The sequence below is a fragment of the Lynx rufus genome, unplaced genomic scaffold, assembly GCF_022079265.1.
Source record: "Lynx rufus isolate CCGP_SWC_20201006 ecotype Redwood Valley unplaced genomic scaffold, mLynRuf1.p SCAF_13, whole genome shotgun sequence".
Lineage (NCBI taxonomy): Eukaryota > Metazoa > Chordata > Mammalia > Carnivora > Felidae > Lynx > Lynx rufus.
In genome coordinates, this window is record NW_025814827.1 from 37,600,001 (window position 1) to 37,622,531 (window position 22,531).

Consider the following 22,531-nt stretch of genomic DNA (forward strand, 5'->3'; position numbering starts at 1 on the left):
TTGCTGAATGGAGAGGTGAATGTGGAATTTAGACAAAGAAGAAAGCATTATTCTGAAGTCTATTTAAGTTGTGGGTGGTCCTTTATATTGCATTTAATTGTCATTAACTGTTCATGATAGCTGTTTTGGAATCTGGCTCTCATTAAGTGACTTGAAATGCTGTGTAAATTATTTTTAAATCGGGGGAAGGGAGTCAAAGGGTACCACTAGAAAAAAGAAAAAAGGTAACTCACGTGGAGTTTCTTCATGCTCTTGTAGAAACCTCTCTAGTATAATCCGAGCCATTAATGAGGGTGCATAGTCCACCTTTATAAAACAGAAGTAGAAAATTAAAACTGTCAAGTTGTGCAAGCAGTTGATATTCCAGTATTTTGTCAACACTGAAGATTAAGCTGATTTTAATCAACCACAGCAAACATCATTCATTAAAATCTTTCCTACTCTTGGTGGCTCCCATCATAACAAAATTATAACAAGTATGATCTGTGCTGTTGAAAACAGTACGTGGGTCAAATCTACTGAGTATAAGATTGGAGCAAAAGGATGGAACGACTTGGAAAGAATATTCGTTGAAAACAGTGAAATGGACTTTTCTCACCTCTCCTCACTTTTTTCCCCACTGGTAGTCCAATATTACTTTTTATTCTAGCTATTCTCTTTTCCTTCCAATGAAATATTTACATTGTTTTGAGTGAAATTTCAAAATAATTAAATAAATAAACCCTTCGGCTAGTGATGGTTTTCAGAAATGGTCTTAAATGTCCTTTGCCATTAAAAATACGGATTTTACTGATTCCAGTTTATTTTATCTTTAAGGACTTAACCAAAGTTTTGGTATAAGTGTTCCTTACATATAAAATGTCTTGTTTAATATCTCATTCAGGGGCGCCTGGGTGGCGCAGTCGGTTAAGCGTCCGACTTCAGCCAGGTCACGATCTCGCGGTCCGTGAGTTCGAGCCCCGCGTCGGGCTCTGGGCTGATGGGTCAGAGCCTGGAGCCTGTTTCCAATTCTGTGTCTCCCTCTCTCTCTGCCCCTCCCCCGTTCATACTCTGTCTCTCTCTGTCCCAAAAATAAATAAAAACGTTGAAAAAAAAATTAAAAAAAAAAAATTCAATACTGTAGAGATGTTAACAATAACAAACAATCCCTGTACTGTAAGATCACCATCCTTAGGCTTATCTGAAATGTTACCTATCAATTTAGTGAATAAAGAACCCAAGGAGATAACTTTTATTCTATAGGATCAAACAGAAAACAGGAATACTCAATCCAACAGTCATTTTAATTAGCTAAAAATGCATCTACTCATTTGGAAACATACTGTTTTGTTTTTGGTTCTCAGATCTTTTATTAACCATTGATTTAATTTCACCAGAAAACAGGCGTGTATTTTTCAAGAGCACTAACGCTCCCCTAAAACGAGCCTTTTTATCTTAGGTGTAGATAGCAAATGTTCCTCCTATATTATAACCATGAAATTTCTTGACAGTTTTTCAAGTTCTGTATTCATACCAAAATTTTATCTTGATTTAGTAACTAGACAAAAAGGCTGGCTTCATTTGTATGAACAGTTTTTTCAAATATGTATGTACTTGGATGCCCTTAAATTCCCCAAGTAGAAAGAAATGCTTTCCACGAAGCTGCTTATTCCTAGTAACCCACATCAGAGCTGACACATGAAAAATGGTGAAATTACTGAAGGTAGTCCAGCCTGAATAAGGACTACCTTATTAGTTCAGGTACTTGCATCTCCCTAATTTTCATATTAATCATGTGTCCATCTTTCTCTGAAATAGGGCCATCATGCTTCATGTCAGAATTTAGCATGTAAGTAAAATTCATAGTGCTTCAAATCTCACTTGAAAATATTTGTGTGGAGAGAACAGAATGACTGATCTTATTATTACTAACAAAATGAGATTTCCTAAAATGGTCATTTCTAGCCTTGAAATAGGAAAATTAGTATTAAGATATTTGTAAAATCGACGACGACCACATTGAGTCCCTGCCCAAGTCAACAATACAGTGCGCCTGTTTAAGAGAGCTACTACGCACTGTAATGTACCAATGTCATATATTTCTCATCAATTTTTACAGTTTCCACTGATTAAATATATATTGACTCATAAAGCATTACCATCACATCAATTGTCACCAGATGCAAGCATATGTCCTTTAAGCCTTAACTGTCCTATAAAAATGGCAGCTTGGTTGTTTAGAAGCCATAATCTGGTCCGAGTTATTCCCAAATTTCCCTAATGCGGTAGCAGTCAATCAGAAAGTGCTATTATCTCTGTACTAATCTGCAGCCAAGGGAGAGAGAAAAAAAAATGTCTTTAACGACTCTTTATTTTCTTTGGCTAAGTATTCTATATATTCATGGTAAATAACAGCTTTACTGATACAGGAGAAAAATGTGTTAGTGGCTAAAAATTTTCCGTATTACTAGAAGATGGAACTTGAGGTCAGCCAGATAAGCAAGGCTCAATGGAAATATCCACTTAAACATTCAAATGAATGTAAACTGCTACTATGTAAAACTTATGTATGCCAGCAGTATCATCATCTATAACAATGAGTACCATGCTTGCATCATGTTATTTCTAGACGCTGTTAGCTCACTCTTTCTTTTCATAAGGGACGATCACTGAATTCCTAGTTACAGCACAGATACCTCAAGTTGTGAATAGAATCAACTCGTAACAAACAAGTCTGAAGACATTTAAAAACCACCTTGCTTTAGAAACAGAAAAAGTATGGTTTGCAAGGAAGAGAAGTGCATTTTATATGTTAACTATCCTATCAGATTGTGTAGACACTGCCTCAACTATTAAAACCTTCTAGTAACTGATAGGTAATTGCTCATTTGCTGACTGTGGTGGTGCAGAGCAGACAGAAGCTGCGAGAGAAGCCATCCTTCCTTGCCCATGTAGCAAGTACAACTCGCTGCTGCCACAGCACTTAATGCGTGCAGCACTGAGTCATCTTTAATGCACACACGCATTCTCTGCCTTGCTGCTATGTTGCCCATTATAACACAACACAAAACCAGTGCACACTGCATTCCGCCCCTGTGAGGTTTGCATAAGCAGCTCCAAGTGAGACTAAATCTTGTATTGCTCTCATTACAGCAGATAAATATTTCAAAGTTTAGGAATTAAATATTTTATTCTTTGGTATGCTCTCGGCCACTATTATGAGCTTCTCACAGCTTCTTCATTCATGGGAAATCTTTAGGGTTTCCTTTTCTAAATGTAAGACTATTATTTGTTTCCCCAAACAGAAAGAGATCAGAGTTAACAAGTAAGTTCAATAAATCACTTTATATTTGGTGTTACGAACAACAGTATGCTTCTTCACATAAAGAGACTTTTGTATAAGGCATGTATCTTTTATCATTATAAAAGTTTGCTAACAAAAAAAAATAAATCAAGTAAACATTACAGTTTTAAGTAAACAATGTCTCTCTTTATTTTCATAATAGCACAGATTTTCTCGGCCACACATCTCTTCACTTTACACAGGTATTTCTCACACTAAATTAAGACAACACATCCAGAGAAGAGCATGTCTTGAGCTGTTTGGTTGAAATTTCCCGCAAAGAAACCAAGAAGCTGTTTATACATTTGCCTTAAAAGAAGGAGACTAATTATGTGAACTTATTAATATATGAAGTTCTTTGTCCAATTATTAAAACTACAAAGAGACCGGGGAGCAATTTAAGTGTCTAATGCACCTCAAAATCTCTTTTTTTAAGGTTAATTATAATTCTAAGCAAAGCTACTCTAGATAGGCCCCTTAGGTTTTCGGCAGGTTTAAGTAAAATAATAACAATAACATTACCTCATTGGCCAGGTCCAGGAGCACTGGGGCAGCTCCATTTCTTCCCACTCCATTCAGGTACCTAGACAGACAAAGCCAAGTGGTAATGTAGTGACAAGAAAAGGCCAGCATAGACTTGTCAGCATCCCCTGTGTGTACACGTTTCTCCTGGGCAAATGCCACGCTCAACTCTAGTTAAAGTACGTTACTGTCATAGGAAAGCATTAGAGGGAAAAGGAAAACAAAAACAACTCACCTCAAAACCACTGGCAACTAACTAATTGAAGTTGGGGGCACGAAGTATGAGCGCATCGGTCTCCCTTGTTTTCATCTCCTAACATGGGACAAGGAAGCGATTTCAAAAAGAACTGTCCCTAACACCCTGGCTTTATTATACCTCAATCACGTTATGGAAAGGAAATAAGTTTGCTCTTATGGTTTGAAAAAAAGGCATCCGTGCACCCATCGCACCTTTTTATTTTGTTTCACAGCACTGGCTGACACCTTATTAAGAAACAAATGGAACAGACTTGTCATCGGTGGGTCAGCACACCTTGTTAGGCAATACAAGCCATCACCTTATCTGCCCTGCATTTCCGTCATAACCTCTATCCCTCCCATTCCCTAACCTAGCTAAAAAAATAACAACAACAACAACAACAAAACCTCTCCAAATCCATCCTAGACATGGAAGCCAGAATGATTTTATTTGTAAATAAAACTTTGGATGTGCCATTTTCCCACATTAAATCTCAAGATTAAATTATAATCACTCAAGACCTCTTGTAAATGTCTTCATGATCTGGTTCCCACCTACTGTCCTTGGCCAGCTTCATCTCTAGTCATTGTTCTGCACTCCAGCCTTCACCTGGAGAACTCATGATTCAGCTTACATTTAACTGTCTTCAATCTACCACAAGCTAGGAGTAAGTTAGGTGTCCCAAGGTACAATCGATGAGCTCCTTGTACATCTCTCCATTACTTAACAGAGCATATTGTATCTGCCTAGTTACTTGTTTACCTCAACCCATTCCCCAGTGTAAGGGTGAAAGCCCAAAGAGAATAGAAGAATTGTATTTTATTCAATTTATTATGCCTACAATAGTTCTTGGCTTATAATAGATGATTGCATTATACACATATATTTTTTTCTTCAATAAATGACTGATTTAATAACTCTCAACAGCCATATTGGACAAGAGAAGAGAATTAGGTATGGATATTTTCTCTAGAATATGCCATTTGAGTGAATAAATTAACAATATTTGTTTGATAGTAGAAATCAAACTCAACATATGAGACCTCCCATATAACTAACATAAGAATATACTAAATTATGTTATTTCACAAATATGTTTGTGAAGATGTATGATTTTTCTATAAAATAAATGGAATAAAAGCAAATTATTCAAGGTAGGGAGTCTCAGGATCATTAAAACTTCAAAATAAATTTAGTAAGTTCATTTCCTATATTTTGGGGACTTTCTTGAAAAAATTATTTAGGAATCTAATTGTGAAATAAGCACTTTCAGAAAAAAAGACAAAAAAAAAAAAAAGGTAGCAAATGCGGTTTAGAGAAAGGTCTCTGGGAAACAGTTTAACTCAGAATGTCACACAACTCACAATTTCATTGCACTCACAGGCCTGCTCAAGGAACAAACAAAACAGTTCAGTCAAGTCTGACCAACTAATCCAGTATTCATAACCACCAAACACGCACATTCTTTAAGGGTTCAGATTTCGGGTCAGATTAGTTAACCCTACACTGGTATTAGGATATCTTTATAACTTTCTACCTAACATTCATTTATCCCACAAATACTTATGAGAGATAACTCATGTTGGGCCTATTCCAGGTTCTGAGGAAGCAGCCGGGAACAAAACGTCCATGGTTCCTGCCATCACAGAGATTATATTTCAGTGGAGAGACAAACAATGAGAACACAGAAATAATATAATGTAATAATTTAATGTTATATACTACGATAAAATGTAAACTTAGATGGGTTGGTCAGAATGCCCATCTCTAAGGAAGTGACACTTAGGTAGAGGCTCCTAAGAAAGAAAGCAGCAGGCCATGGGAGAAAGAATATTCTCAGCAAGAGAACCCTAAGTGCAAAGTCAGGAATATGCCTGGGGTGTCTGAGGACCGGGAAAGGTTCTAGTGTGACCACAGCAGAGCTTTGAGAGCTGATAGGGAATAATGACAAAGAACAGCTAGACCTCAGACCACTGCCTATGCCAGAGAACTGTTTGGACTCAAAATTATATGTTTTATGTAAATGTTGCATTAACCATTATCCTGGTAATGACCAATGGAGAACGTCTATTAGGTTTAAAGAAAAAGGAGATGGTCAAACAATAACCCACTATATCTGTATAGAAACATGTTCACTCTTAATACAGTGGACATTCCTAATTATGGGCTTAAGCGGCCTAGTTGCCAAGAAACAAAACCCCCAGGGTACTGATGTAACCCATCTGGGCTCCCTCAACCAGTAAACAGTAAAGGTCTGAAATGGAACCCTACCTGCCAAGGTCTACTGAGGTGCCTTCATATGTTGAAAAGAGTGGAGCTGATTCTGACCATATTTATTCTCCAGCCTGTTTCCTAACTCTATCCTGCAGCACTTCAGGAGTACCGGGGAAAAGAAATTAAGTAAAAATTACTTTGAAGTTGTAGTTGTCCTTTCTGGGAACTTCAACTGTCCTCAAGTGACACATTTTATTCAAATGTTTCGATATGCCATCACAGGGGCATGCTAATTACAGAAAACATTCAGTAAGGACATGATCAGAAATTCCTAGTGCTACCCTTCTCTGCATCCCCAAAGTATCTTGTGCAAACGTGCAGTGTAGACTTTTCATACCTTTATAATGGTATGTTTCTCTCTCCACTTAGACAGGAACCTCCTTGAGAAAGACCTACAAAAACAGATGCTGAACCTTCATCCAACAGATCCTTAGCAAAGAGCTGCATTATAATTGAGATAGAAGGATGGGATTCTGAATACCACATTAAGGTGACCTGGGCCATCTTCCTAATACCTATTTGCAAATTAAAACTACTTTGCACAGAAGCGATGTGTCATCCTCTAGTTTTGCCAGAGGAGGACCAAGAAGTGTTTATCTTATGGGTGAAACCATCCTCCCAAGATCTTCATAGAAGGTCCACTTTATGTTTCTTTGAGTGTGAAAGATTCATTAGCATCTAAGATTAAAATAACATGTACAGATTTAAAATATTAAAGGCAAAGTTATTTGATCTTTATTATTTTCATAGTAATAATTATAGTGGTAGAACTTCAAAACCTACCAAAATTCTATCCGAAACTTACGGCTGAGTGTCACCTTTGTTGATTCTACCTTTAAAATTTCTGGAGCCCATCTCCAAGCATGCAGCTGTTTTCCCACTAAAACAGAGCAGTTGAGGGCAGGCACCATGTCTTATGCACACCTGTATCCTTGATTCCTGGCATAGTAGATGAGACACAGGGAGTGCGAAGTAAATTGTGCTAATTAAATAAAAAAAGTGGTTCAAATTTTCAGAAACTACTTATGTCAGGTAATGTCGATAACATATTTGAGCTAGCCTTTTTTCCGTGTGAACAGCTGAATGAAATTCAATTGATCTAATTCTCTAAAGCTCATACAGCTGGCCCTCAAACAGTGTGTGCTGGGAGAAGGGAAAAGAGAGGAGACAACATTTCTGAACCTTGCTACTGATGGGGACTTGCAAATATGACCACTGGTGAATGTGTCTCTGTGAGTGCACACCAAGCCCATGTGCAACAATTTAGATGGAACGAAATAAATTTTGCCAGGTATGTTTTCTGTTTGGAAATAACATGCCGTTCACACAGGGAGAAAGAACAGAGTTGTTTTCAAAATGAACACAGAAGCTGTGTCTGCACATACACAACATGAAGAATTGAGGAAATTTCCTCAATAATTCAAAAGCTTGAGAAAATATTGTCGGCTGATATTTGGATACTTTGAATTTTCAGTTAACCATGATGGAATCACACGGTGGATTATTATATGGCTTATAAATACAGACTTCAAATTCTGAATTGAGATCATCTCAACACTAGCAAGAATGCAGAGACACAGAAATTCTCTGACAGTGCTAGTAGGAAGCCATCACAATCTTTGTAGACAGTAATTTGGGAACATAAAATAAAATCCTTATATGCTCATTGTACCAGTAATTACATATATAGAAATCTTAGAAAACTAATCCAAAACGCAAATACTTACGTACCAAAATGTTTACCACGGTATTATTTTTGTATTACAACACTGAAAACATATATGTTCAACAGAGTTATAATTCAGTAAATTTCGACACTTTCACATGATGAGGTAATGCAATCAATAAAATGTTTGCAAAAAGCTCTCTACAGAGTAATATTATGTCATAAACATTTTTCTAAGTATAAAATTCAGGATTCACAATAGCATATACAGTATGACCTCATCTATATGAAAATGGATTGACAAAAGGCTAGACTGAAAAATACCACTGTGGTTATCTCTGGCTGCCACAATTATGGGCTATCACTCATTCCTTTTGAGACCATCACAAATGTGTTTAATTTCTATAATGTGCGAGTATTACTTTTTTCAAAGAAAAGGAATCAAAGAAAGTGTTAACATTGTCAAACTGCTTAAATATGTCTTGATATAACACAATTTGCCTTTATCACAATCAACTGGAAAACAGAAATCTTTTAAGGCCAATTTACCTCAGAGAATACAGGGACATTTAACCATCACATTGACAAGGGACCTGTACGGTCAATATGTCTGAAAGGTGACAATATAGCCCATCTCCAAGCACAGAGTACAGGGCAGAAAGTCAGGAAGCAGGGGGGTAAAGTAAGAAACTGGTGAGGCTGCTTTCTTATTAGTCTGTCCATTATAGCCCAAATCTCACAGTTTTGTTTCAAAATGTTGTGACTCCTTGAAACAACTGAGATTCTCACGTTTAAATAATTTAAAGAAATACAAATATATTCTCATTATTGCTCACTCAACTGTGCATCACTGAGTAACCATATTTACAGGGAAGACTTTTATTTCTGGCTTGAGTGACTCAGATAATCCAATACAACATGTTCATACTTTGATAATTAAATGTACTTTTAAATGAAGCTAAATGTTAAAAAGCGGCACTTAGAGATCTCAGCAATCATCTAATTAAAATAGCCTTTTACAACAATGAAAATGATCGTCAGAGGACAGCCCCGCAGCCTACTGGTGGATCTCCAAATTTCTAGGGAATGCTCTATTTTCTACTGCTTATGTCAACAAGGCTTTAAAGACTGGACATGTCGTACTTTTATATGATGGCCTAAGACAGTAACTTTTACAAACAAAAATGTACTTTTTGACATGGAAGTAACTGTCCAGTCTTCCTTTGGAGAGTATGGATTCCAACTGGATTCCAAAGCACTTGCTGACTTCATAGCACTTTGGGAGCCATTCTTCAGTTTTTGTTGATGATTAAGGTTCTAACATTAACTGTTGGTGTCACTGAGGAGGGTATAATTGTTGAAAAAAATCAACTCAAACTTTACAAAGACTTTGTTTAGAGGGGAATTCTCCTAGACACAAATGTGTGTGTATGCGTGCGGTGTGTGTATCTTTAGTGGATGCCACTACTGAACACTGAACATAACTCTAATATATGGTATAGTGTGTAATTTTTTAAAAGGATAACTTCAATAACTTTTTAATAAACACTTCTCAGTTCTTAAAAAATGACTTTACAGAAACATGATACCAACACTGAATCTAGATATTCATTTCATTCATAAAATATTCGTGCATAAAATCATTCATCTAAAATTGGTGGTGTCACTCTCACCACAGACACGTTGATCTGTCAATCTTAAGTGTAATACCTTAAGAGCATATTTCAGACAGTTTTCCTTTCCAATATGTCCTTGAAATATTTAAGAAACCAACCAACGATTCTAATGCAATCCATTACCATTTATGGTTGTAAATTATTCAGTCATATCACAAAGACAATAACCTTTTTAGAATCTTTTTAAAAGAGCTATTTTAAAGATTCTGTTTTAGAAGAGAAGTTGAAAACTATTTGTAATAAACTAGACTGAAATTAAAATATCCCCTGGACACTACGTTGTTGATTTAATATCCAGATTTTCTTTTTAAAATACAAAACCCCACTTAAAATGTGACAGTTGTATATTACACATCGTCATACGTCCTTACTTGACATGTCTTTTTTTAATTCTAAAATGGCAAGCCCAGTACCTATGAGTGTGCAACCAAATGCAAATAGAAGTGCAACCAAATTCAATCTTATTTTCGAATATATTTTTTGACTTGCTGATCTAAGTAAGAAATAAAACTTAGTTTGAGAACTTTCACACATATATGTAGATATGTGCACATTGACGTACGCGTCTATACAAGATACACACTTAGAGCAAGTTTAAAGTAGCCAACTGATATTTCATAATACTGTAAGGATTTCTTACACAGTATATGCACATACACCCAATCAAGACAGTCTCACCATATTCTTCAAACATAGCATTTGAGAAATCACTCAAAGATAATACCTGAAGTCTTAAGTAAGACTTATATCACAACGCCTTGGAATGTTATACAATTAATCTAGTAATCTAATTTATTCATAATTATTATTACAATTAATAGGTGCTATGATACCCTCTAGTGGGGCAGGCAGGTCATACCTCTGATAATAACTTTCGATCGCCTCTGAAGTATGATGTTTGGCATGTGTTCTTTTGATATGTTTCTGAAACAAAACAAAAAAGATCTTTATGTTGTGTCACATATCAGGTTCAAGAGCAGAATGACGTATTCCTTCATCCCAATGTCTAGCACATAGGGCCAGCTGAATAATAGTTTGGGGATCTGGGTGGCGGTGGGTCTTTTTGCCTTCTACTCTATGAAGCTATGCATTTTAATCCCTGCTGCTTGGCTGGGATGTCTTCAGACCGTACCACAAGGTACAGTATACATGTAAAAGCCAACGGGGTCACAGTAATTGAATCTAAATAAGTTTGCTTAGGGTTGCAGAGGGCAAAGAAAAACTTGTTCCCTCTTTCAACCTTTGTATTAATTTTCCCTCAATTCAATTCCATCTAAGTCCTCTGCACTCTAGTTTTACAATCCAATTGCCATTTTTAACCAGGAAGAACATTGCTTAAAAACAACTTATTTGAAAACTACAAAAAGTAATTCCATAGAGACTTGCCACTTGACTGACACCTGTCATCTCATGATAAATGACTCCATTTTCTGCCTCTCTTGCCTTCTGCCACTCCAGCAATGGTCATTTATCATCATCTCTGTCAGCAATGGAAAGCGGCACTGACAGTGCAAGTCAGCAAACATTTAGCACATGGAACCACGCAACACAGGGAAATTATTATTGTCAGAATAATAATGGTTTAGCATAATTTATTACAGGTCCACCAAATAAGCAAAGGCTAGATGTTATTAGACAGATGGATGGGTAGGCTTGGCAGGCCTCCACTGAGACGCAGGCGGTGCTCGATGTGGAAAGGAGAACATCCTCCAACCCAATCAGAGAGCTGGCAGTTCAATTACAAAGAAATAAAGGGACATTCATCATTCAATTAGGCACCTGTCAACCCTCACAAAGGAGAAAACTTCTAACCTGGTACTCCTGGGAGAAGATGCTCAGCAGAGTGGCCTGCGATTGACTGGAACAAATAAAAGAAGGACAAAGTTAATTACTGGAGTGCACGGCAAAGAAACAAAAGAGAAAGGAGCTTCAAAGGTAGGCCTGCTGCCCTGTAATCTAACAGAACATGAAAACAAGTGTGGAAAAGTTGTTCCAGATGAACACCTCAAACAAAGGCTTCCTGCTGCTAGGTCAAGGAGAGAGAAAAAGGGAAAGGGAAAAATATGGATGGCCTCACAGCAAACTATCATACAATTTAGATGTTTTTTAACTTTAGAATGATTATGAATCCTATCTGTAGCACGTAGCTATGTTAAAGGAGACCAAAAGGAGGCAAGGTGTATTTCCATCAGTAAATGGTAAGGGTGAAACCCCATAAACAGTGCAGAATGTGCAGTTCATACACTGGCAACATCCTAAATTTATTTTGTTAGTGGATGCGTATCCTCTTCCGCAGCTATCTTGGAGTCAGGGGAACAAACTTTAGTCTTCACCGGAAGTAGCGCTGAGAAACCACCGGAACATTATTACAGACACTAGCAGGGCTGAAAACAGAGGTCTGCACAGCAGAAAGCCGAGGTCCTTGGAGTCCGTCATTCCCAAAAACTGCCATAAGCCTTATTCATCTAAGACTCACACAATGTCAAACACCTGGCAGTGAAGCAACCTGGAAAACATTCTTCCCAAGTGGGAATTTTCCTCTCACGATTGTTAACATTGAGAAATGGAACAGAATTTGTTTTTTCTCTAAAAAGCAATCAATATCCTACTGCTCCTCTTTTTGATTGCCCTCTGTAGATAGATCTACCTTATCATATCTTGAGAACAATTAATTATTTCTGATATATTTTGCTACTAAATGCTATCTGAACAAATTACAGTGTTAATAATTCGACTTTTATAGTACACCAAAGCACTATGAATAATTAAAAATTTTCTATGCATGAATGAAACCTCTTAAGCTCATCACAGGTAATTTGGAGAGTGTGAAATAACAATGACACCATATTTCTTTACTTGCTGCCACAGTGTTGTCGTCTTCTGTATACCAACATAGATTCGGCTTCTAACTCCTTTTCATTCTTATCAGATTACCAAGAAAAAAAATAAAAACAAAAACAAAACCACGATAAACATTCATCAAGGAAAACTGATAGTTACTAAAGAACCGTTTCAATAACTCAAAAACCCTAAGTAATGATTGAATAAAATTATAAACTCATTATAATCCAATTTTTTTCAATTTCCCCTTAAAACTAGAAACCGTTCTTTGAAAGAGCCAATTCTAACATCTTCCTATTATTCCTGGCTTGCGTGAACTTCATAGGAAATCACATGCCCCAGGTAGGGTTTCTGACAACCAACTTCTGGAAAAAAAAAAAAATGGCAAAATTAACCCCAAATCTTTATAAGCTACTGAATAAGTCAATATGTTAGATATTTATGTGCAATAAATACACATCTCCTCATTATACTGCAAAATATAGTTAGGTTAGCCATTTAGTGATAAACAAAATATTAGTCTCTAAGTATCAGAAAATACGATGGAAATAAATGTGCTTGTATAGGCAAGTTGGGGACCAATGAGCAATGACCAAGGAAACAAAACTGTGAATAAAACAAAAGTGTACATGTGGACACCAAAAATGGGAAGGGTAAGAGACAGCTGGAGAAACAAACCCAGGAATAAAGACTTCAGCATGATAAGATGTTCAGGAGTTGAGGGTACTGTAAAAATGGAGGATGAGATCATGTCTTTATCCAGGAAACTACCTTTAAAACTGCTTAGAATTCAATTCAGCTGAAGCTGTGGACACAGCCTATGGAGTAACCCATTTTCTCAATGGCCAGAGGGGTTAGAGAGAAGATTCCAGGGAGAGGTAAAAACTGGTCTCGACATAGAGTAAATGATCTACTTAACATAGTAACAAAGACAGATAGACCTGGGTCCAAAATGCTTTGGGTTTGGGTGACAAGACAAAGCTGTATAGGGCTGAATGTCATTTGCCGGGTTTTTGCCAATCAGACTATGTGTTTGTTCCTCTATGTGCTAAGCTTATAGAAGAGTGTTCTGAACAAGCCTCACACCTTAAAGAGCAGGAAAGTATTACTGCGACGGAGACATTGATTGACTCCAGTGTATATTACTTGTTACTTTCCTCCAGAGTGTTAATTCTGATATACCAAAGGGAAAGAGGCAAGTGGAGAGAGCCATCACAGTCTTCAGGGGTACAGCCACGAAGGGCTTCCCACATCTGCCCTTCTCCCACTGCAACCTCCCAGTGTTTGATTTGACTGGCTAAGAGGGCAGGAGTTTTGGAATAAATTCAACAATCAGTAGGTTCACAAGGAATATGGCTTTTAACTAAAGAAGAGGGGAGAAAAAGACAATATATAACTAAAAAGTCTATCTTGAGTACCACAATCAGTCAGCAGTATTCACTGAGCATCTTATAATGTCCCAAGGTCATGCATAAGGAGAAATATGCCATCAAAAATTTTAAAAAAACATTAAAGGAAACATTAAGTAATTGACTTACAGACTTTCAACATGTACATGCAAAAAAAAAAAACACAAAAGGCAAAAATTAGAACACTGTCAAGTACCAACATATTTTTTAGGGATCTAGTGAAGCAAATCACACTCTGAATCTCACATATTTCAAGACTACATTGGCTTTGGAGCCTATATGCGTCACTAGCGTATACGTGTTTTAAATTTACATGTTCAAAAATACAGTCACTTATTTTGTACAAATGCCCAAGATATATTATTTAAAACCTCTTCAACACTCAGTTTTGTCTTTTTTCCCATGCTGCCCTCCCAGATTAAGCACCTCACCCTGCAGCTGTCTGGGAAAAGAAGAGCAAGCCGGTGGACCCCTAGACTGGCTATGTAAAATGTTGCCCGAGTCACGTGTAAGTGTCTGCATGAGCAGTAGCAGTCATGTTGCAGCAGCGGGGAACAAGCACGAGGTCAGAGCCGAAACAATGAGCATCAGCAGAGACGATGGAAAAAGCCCAGGTCCTTGAGAACACTGTTGAGCTGCTCAAGCAACCATGAATTGCACTGAGCACCCTCCACACTTCTTCTGAGTAATAATATATGCCTTTTTTTTTTTAAACCTTCAAAAAGAAGAAACAAACCCACCCAGGTGTCTATGTGCCCTGGAAGAAGGAGCCATAATGGAGGGAGAATGAGAAAGGGTACTCCATCATGACAGCACGTGCATGGGGTGCAATACGCAGAAAGAGTTCTAATTCTCTTAACTGGTAGGTATTATATTTGGCTTCCTTAACATTGTCCCTCTGCTTGTCACTGTGTCACCAAGTTGATGTGCCCAGAGATCATAAATTGTGGGGGCAGGGGGGTGTATATGATTTTTCCATATAGACTTTAAATACTGATGGGGTACTACGTACCCTCATTTTACGTTGCATTCAGGACTCTTCAAATGCCAGGTATATGACAAGGCAATATACCAGCTCCCCATTCAAAATTTAACTTAACATGTCCACAAATCCATCCAGCTAAGATACTCAGTAACCTGAAGGATATTAGAGAAAATGAACATCAGAGGGTTTCAAGAGTGCTGCAGAGACTAAGAGCAGAGCTGAGCACAGACTTTGTGGCAATGCAACTTTCATACAAGGAGGAAGTCCTCAAGTTCCCAGGTGGAGACTTAAAAAAACAGAATCTTAAGGAAGAAGATACCACACATTTTATGTTCCTCCTCTTCTCAAATACCCAACCTCTGAAAAAAAGACCATAAAAAAGTAAGTACCATCACTTAATTTTCAAGTTCCTTTTGCTACAGAATCTGGGAAGCTTAAATGTCTACACCCTACTGAGCTCAAAATTCTCTGAGCAAAATAAATATTATTTCTGGGACTCAGAAAGCAGTAAACCAATTAAAGGGACGTGAAGCAGGATACTCCTACAAACCAAGAGACTTGGAGACCTCCCAGTTACAAGCTGCAGCCTCTCTAAGTCTGTGAAAGAGTGCAATGGAACACTGGCTCTATGTGGTTAATGGTGCAGAGTACTGGTCAGGGAAGGTCTTCTATGAAAGCAATGCATCCACCCTCCCTCGCTCCCACCTTCCTACACACCTACGCACAAATCTGAAATGGAGAGCCTCCCCACTCCCACCCACCCCACCCCCCGCCGCTATGAAATCAAAATGAAACTGCCTTTCTAACACTTCCCAGAAATCAGTTCTACAAGGCAGGTATACAAGTACCCCCATTTGAGCATTTATATGATATCACATTACACTCCAGACAACCTGCGAGGTAGGCATTGTTGCTTTTTTCATAGAAAATTGAAGCCATGGGATGTCAAGCATTTTGACCAAATTCCATGGCCTCAGACAATATTCCCTTTTTTTTTTTTTATTTTTTTTAAAATTTTTTTTTTCAACGTTTATTTATTTTTGGGACAGAGAGAGACAGAGCATGAACGGGGGAGGGGCAGAGAGAGAGGGAGACACAGAATCGGAAACAGGCTCCAGGCTCTGAGCCATCAGCCCAGAGCCTGACGCGGGGCTCGAACTCACAGACCGCGAGATCGTGACCTGGCTGAAGTCGGACGCTTAACCGACTGCGCCACCCAGGCGCCCCACAATATTCCCTTTTTTAAAAAAAATCAAACTGCAGTGTTCCTTTTACCAGCTACATAAAAATGCTGTTCTTTTTTGTGTTGAAATATAAAAGAACTATTGAATTCAGGAAACAGTCTAGGATTAAAAAATTGTTGGGTAATTTCCATTATTCTCCCTGCAGCTAAGGTATGTTTTGTTAATAACCACACCATTGCCTGAAGTGTCTCTATGTGAATGCATACATGTCTTTTGCTCAAAATGTTATTTACTGCATACAAAGCAGCTTTAAATCCTTCCTTGAACAACACAGTATAAATAACCCAATCAGTCTTCTCTATAGAGGACAACACCCTCTACAAGTGCTAATTTTATTAAATAATATTTAATGAAGAGTTTCTTGGTTATAAAATAGTATGCATTCTATGTAAAATGCAGAGATGTCCATTGTTAGCATTCTGACATGAATCTTTCCTGTGTTTTTACTCTGTGTCTGCTCTGTGTGTGTCTATGTGTCTAGACACACACATTTTAAAAATTATGTGTTTTGAACATATCTTGTAAAATACCTTCATTATGTAAGATATTAACATTTATATTTGCTATTACATATTTCTCTTTTTAAACTATTTTTATTGTGAACAAGACACATTTCTAAAAAAACATGAAATAGTGGGTTAGTATATAAAAAACAAAAACATACAGAGCCACTAGGCCAACAGATAGAACACTGCTAGCACCACAAAAAACACCCTATTCAATCACCAACCTTTCCCTCTCACAAATGAACCCGATCTTTCTGTTAATCTCTTTCCTGCTTTTCTTTGTAGTCTTACCATCCAAATATGTATCACTAAGCTGTACAGGTTAGCTTTGCCTTGTGCTAACTTTACATTAATGGAACCACAGTGTGTTCTTCTGTATCTGGCTTCTTTCATGCAACAGTATGTCTGTGAAAGTCATCCAGTTATTTTCAGGGCAGTTAAATTGTTTTCACTGTTATACAGTGTATTCTATTGTATAAGTGTATACCACATTCGTCTCGTCTCTTCTATTGTTGATGGAAATGTGAACTGGTTCCAGTCTTTTGCTAATGAAAATAAGGTTACAGTAAACAATCTTGCCCATCTTTATGTGAAAAAGTGCTCGCGTTTCTAATGAGTATATATATATATATAGAAGTGAAATTCTGAGTCATCTGACATACACATTTCTTGCTTCCGTAGATAACTATCAAACAGTATTTCCAAGTGTTCATGACAATTTTAAAGTCCCACCAGCATTAAAGGACAGTCCCCATTGCTGAGCATGCTTGTCACACTTTCTTTCAATCCATAGCTTGTCTTTTCATTTTCTTTACGAAAAGAAGTGCAGAAGCCTTTAATTTTGATGAAATTCAATTTATCAATTCTTTGACTATTCACACTTTCTATATGTCTTTTCTAAGAAATCTTTGCCTACCTACAGTCATGAAGATATTTTCATACACTTTCTTTTAGAAGCCTAATAATGTTAGCTTTTACATTTAGGTCTATGGTCTATCTTAAATCTGTACATTAAGACAGGAATTGCAGTTTGTTTTTGTTCTTTTCGTAAAAATATCTAATTGACCACATACCATGTGCCCACCAAATTATCACTATTGCCTTTGAGGAAACCAAGTATCTGAGGGTCTATTTTGGGACTTTCTAATCTTTTCCAGTAATTTATACATTTATCTTTACACAGATACCACATTGCAGCTAAGCCATTTAAATTTAATGTAATTGCTGATATATCTAGGATTAAGTTGATCATCTTACTGTCTTACCCACCATACACTCTCTATCTCTCCTTTCTTAGTTTTCATTGGTTTAATACTTACTCTTCACTATTTGAACACCAGCAACTTGGAAGTTGTACATTCTTTACAAGTTATACTATTTTTTTACTGATTATCCTACATAATCATATGCCTCCTCAAATGATCAAAATTTATTATGAATTGGTGATGAACTGCTGCCTGGAAAATACAGAAACTTTATGATACTATCTATAGTTCTCCTCTCCTGTAATATAAGATAGTATGGGCGTTGTTTTAATTCTGCATATATCTTAAAATCACTGCTATTGTTTTATACAGTCTCTGTTTATTCAGATATACCAACATGTAAACCATTTCACTGCCCTTCATTTCTTTCTTCTCCATTCTTCCTTCTGGAGTAACTTTTGTTTAGTAAATCCATCAGTACAGATGTGTAGGTGATACCAAATTTTGGCTCTTTCAATGATAAATGTATCTTATTTCTCTATCTGGTTTCAAGAGTTTTTAAAAAACCTTTAGTTTTTAGGATTTTTAATTACAGTATTTTGTAAACTCCTGCTAAGAATCTGTTAAATTTCTTATATGTGGCTGGATATCATTCATCATTTGGGGAATATTCTTAACTGTTATTTCTTCAAACATTGCTTTAGCAATCTCTTCCTCCTGAGACTACAAATACGTGTACTGAGCCACCTTACTACATCCTCCAACTCTTACTCTCTCTTCATATGTTCCACCTTTCTGTTATTCTTTGCTATTCTATGTTACATTCTGAGTATTTTCTTCTGTTCTATCTTCCAGTTCATTAAGTCTCTCTTCAATAATGTCTAATTTGCTGTTAAATCCATCCAAATTTGGTTTGTGTATTTTCCACTTGTAGATTTTCTATTTGATTATTTTCCAAATAAGTCCCTTGTAATATGCTTCAGTCTTCTTAACTCCTTCAGTAAAGTCCAATTATAAAAATGCTATTTAGTATTACAGTAAATAGAGACCCTGTAAGTCTATTTCTACCGCTTCCACTAGCTTTCATTCATGTTGTCATGTCTACTTATGTGACTGAATATCTCTCACTATATGTCATTCTACTTGAAAAACTGGTTTATAAATAATTTGAATACTAAAATAATGTTATCTTTCTCCAGAGATAATTCTGATTTGATTCTGGGAGCAAAAGAGGTCTAGGATCAGCTTAGTCCAATTTCAGGCAATAATTTTGGGGGCCAAGGAGGTGAACCTCAAAATGACATGTAGATGTTTTACTTTCAGTTCACATTTACTCCTAGGGTATAGCTCTTTAGGGTCCCATCTTGAAGTGGGACATTTAGAGCAGCTCCCACCTTGGTGGCCCCTGCTCCTTAAACCTTGTCTTCTAGCCCTACAAAACTATTAAAAGTTCTGCTTAGGACTTGACTACATCTCATGAAAAAAACCATTAAATTAGAATTCAATGATTAAATAGTTCCCTAAAAGCCCTTATTTTCAGAAATTTAAAAAAATGCATTTCAAACTAACTCATAAAGAAGAAATCATGATGGAAATAACAAAAATACATCCAATTAAGCAATGACGGTGGTACATACCAACAGCTGTAGGAAATCTATTTCAAAGATTAGATATTAGTGTGAAAAGAGAAAGGAACTGATTTTATTCTAGGAGATTCTAGCTAACTGGAGATCTTAGCAAATAAATTAAAATTGGAAAATATAAAAGAGAATCAAGAAAGAAGAATCAAGGGTACCTTGGCAGCTCAGTCAGTAAAGCACCCAACTCGATTTCAGCTCAGGTTATGATCTCACAGTTCTTGAGACAGAGCCCCACATCTGCAGGTGTTAGCACAGAGCCTGGTTGGGATATTCTCTCTCTTTCCCTCTTTCTCTGCCCCTCCCCCACTCATCCACTCATTCTCTCTCCCTCTCTCTCAAAATAAATAAACTTAAAAAAAAAAAGAAGAATCCAAGAGGAGTTGGATAAACTGACCTTTAAGATTCCTTCCTGCTCTAAGTCCTGCCCTATTCCAAATATTCTGATTTAGTTAAAATCTTAAGTATCTAGACTTATTTCCTTTCTAATTTATTTAGGTATTAATTTTTTACAATAAGCCATAACATAAATCAGATAAAGAATAAAAAGCCTGGGTGAGAAACACTCACTTTCTCTTGCAAGACCAACTGTCTGGTCATTTTTCTTTAAAGCAATCCCAATAACTTCAACACAATATATAAGTAATAGATACATTTGTAAGAAGTGTTTATTAATTCTTCCTACAATTATTTCCTCTGATTTTTTTTCCTTATTTAATAAATCAGATTAAGCTACATGATAAGAAATGCTCAAATTAGGTCTGTGATAATTTTATTATGATTGCAGAGACAGAGAATAGGTAATGATAGATGAATAACAATAGCTGTATATAGACATTTATAATCTTTCCTTTGTTGGTTAAAATTCAACTTACGTCCAACTCTGTATCTTCCACCATGTTCTTCATTTACTTCCAAGTATGCTCTGTCTTCGTGAGCCACACCTGCCTATGTTTCAAACTACTGTCCATCGCTGTTTCTCTTCATGACTTAATGACTTTACCTAGGAGGACTTTGGTTCCATAAATTCTATTCAGCCTCCACTCCACAGCAATCTCACTTCTGACTTCACTCTTTAGGAGAAGCAAAGGTCACAGAGACTTCCTCACCACCAAACCCCGAAGACACATATATATATTTTTTAATATAATTTATTGTCAAGTTGGCTAACATACAGTGTGTCAAGTATGCTTTTGGTTTTTGGGGTATGTCTACCCCAATATGTCTATTTCTTATCCTAACTGACGTCATGACAACATTTTGCACTTATTATTATCCCTCTTTTCTTTAAAAAAAAAACTTTCCTCCTATGAATTCCAGGGTACTGTTTTCTAATGATTTTCCTTCTACCCTGCTAAACGCCCATCTTTCTCTCTCCCACAGGCTGCACATCCTCTTCCCTGTGGTTTCCCAGAATGTCTCTTCAACCCTCTTCTCTTTCACCCTACATGCTCATGCTGGTGATGGCACATCCTGCTGTGTTCCCATAACCACTTCTGTAACTCCCAAATATGTTTTTTCTGTCCTCCATCTCTCCATAGACTTGGTCTCCATTTTATTGCTACTTATGGCATATTTCACCTATTTGGTTACAAGTATCCTAAAATCAAATTTAACACCACCCCCTCTCTCCCAGAAATGAAGTTCAGCCCCAACCTCTCTTAAACGAATTATTTCTATAAACAGACGCCTGAGTTAGAAACTTCTGGGTCACTCTTGATTCTTCCCTCTCCCACACACCTCATCTATCAAGTCACCAAGCCTTGTTGATTCTACCCCTGAAAGTTGTTCATATCTACTCAATTGCTAAATAGCTTCCTGATTCACTCACTTCCCTTGCTTCCAGTCTCTATACCCTTTAATCCAACCTCCAATTGACCAACAATGCTCCTAAAATACACATCTAATTACATTACCTTTTGGGCCTGAAAATCCCAGGAGGTTTCAACTACCTATAGAATGAAGTTTGAGACACCTGGGTGGCTTAGTCGGTTAAGCATCCGACTTCGGCTCAGGTCATGGTCTCACAGCTCTTGAGTTCAAGCCCCACATCAGGCTCTGTGCTGACAACTCGGAGCCTGGAGCCTGCTTCGGATTCTGTGTCTTCTTCTCTCTCTTTTCCATCCGCCCACGCCCTGCTCACACTCTCTCTCTCAAAAATAAAATAAAAACATTAAAACAAAGAATGAAGTTTAAACTCCTCAGCAGAGCACTCAAAGCCTTTCTCAATCTGACTTTAGACCACTTTTTTCTAGCTTCTCACACTCCCATCTTCAAACCCCTAAGCACCCCTAATCTCACCACATCATTATAAATCACCATGTTCTTTCTGGAGTCTAGAATGTTCTTTCTTTATTCTACTTGGGAAAACTTTTACTCTTTCTAGTAATAAGTGGGCTCAGGATACTCCTATAGAACATGCGAGTATTATTAAATCAAGTTATTTTAGTGAAAGGAGTATCTCAAGAGATGAGATATCATAGGATTTCTAACCCAACCCTCTCATTTTAGAAACAACAAAAGTAAAGGTAATGGAGACGAAATGATTTGGCCAATGTTAAAGAAAGCATTATCATATAAATCAAGGAAAAAATAAGTTGTGCTACAAGCAGGGCTTAATGGAGTAATACTTTATGTTAACAGGTGGGAATATCACATATTTTTGTTATTTCAGTAATCATAATGTATCTATGACCAATGTGTATACACTAAACCATAAATACAAACAAAAACAGATACTATGCTAGAACATATGTTGTATCACCAGGAGACCCCAAACCCACAAAGTCCCCACTTCTCATCACCAAACGATGTGATGAACAGGAGATCAAAATTATTAATTTTTTTCTCTATGACAGTTCTTTTTTTTCTAGTACAAATGCAAATTTTAAATGTGACGCTACAATAATGAAAGTGTTTTTCCAGGTAATGTGTCATTTCCCCTGATTCAAGACCATTTTTTAGTCCTTCAGAATACTAGTTTTCTCTTACAAATTTCTGATAGAT

The 22,531-nt window shown here is 36.9% G+C and overlaps 1 protein-coding gene across 1 annotated transcript in view; it reads right to left on the reverse strand.

The window, feature by feature from the left end:
• Positions 1–22,531, reverse strand: part of CDIN1 (CDAN1 interacting nuclease 1) — a 216,681-nt gene that overhangs the window by 155,884 nt on the left and 38,266 nt on the right. The window contains exons 2-5 of the mRNA XM_047075343.1: positions 11,511–11,556; positions 10,558–10,622; positions 3,845–3,905; positions 234–306 (exon numbers count right to left, since the gene is read on the reverse strand). Of these exons, the coding sequence (XP_046931299.1) occupies positions 234–306; positions 3,845–3,905; positions 10,558–10,622; positions 11,511–11,556 (245 nt within the window). The remainder of the gene's footprint in view (positions 1–233; positions 307–3,844; positions 3,906–10,557; positions 10,623–11,510; positions 11,557–22,531) is intronic.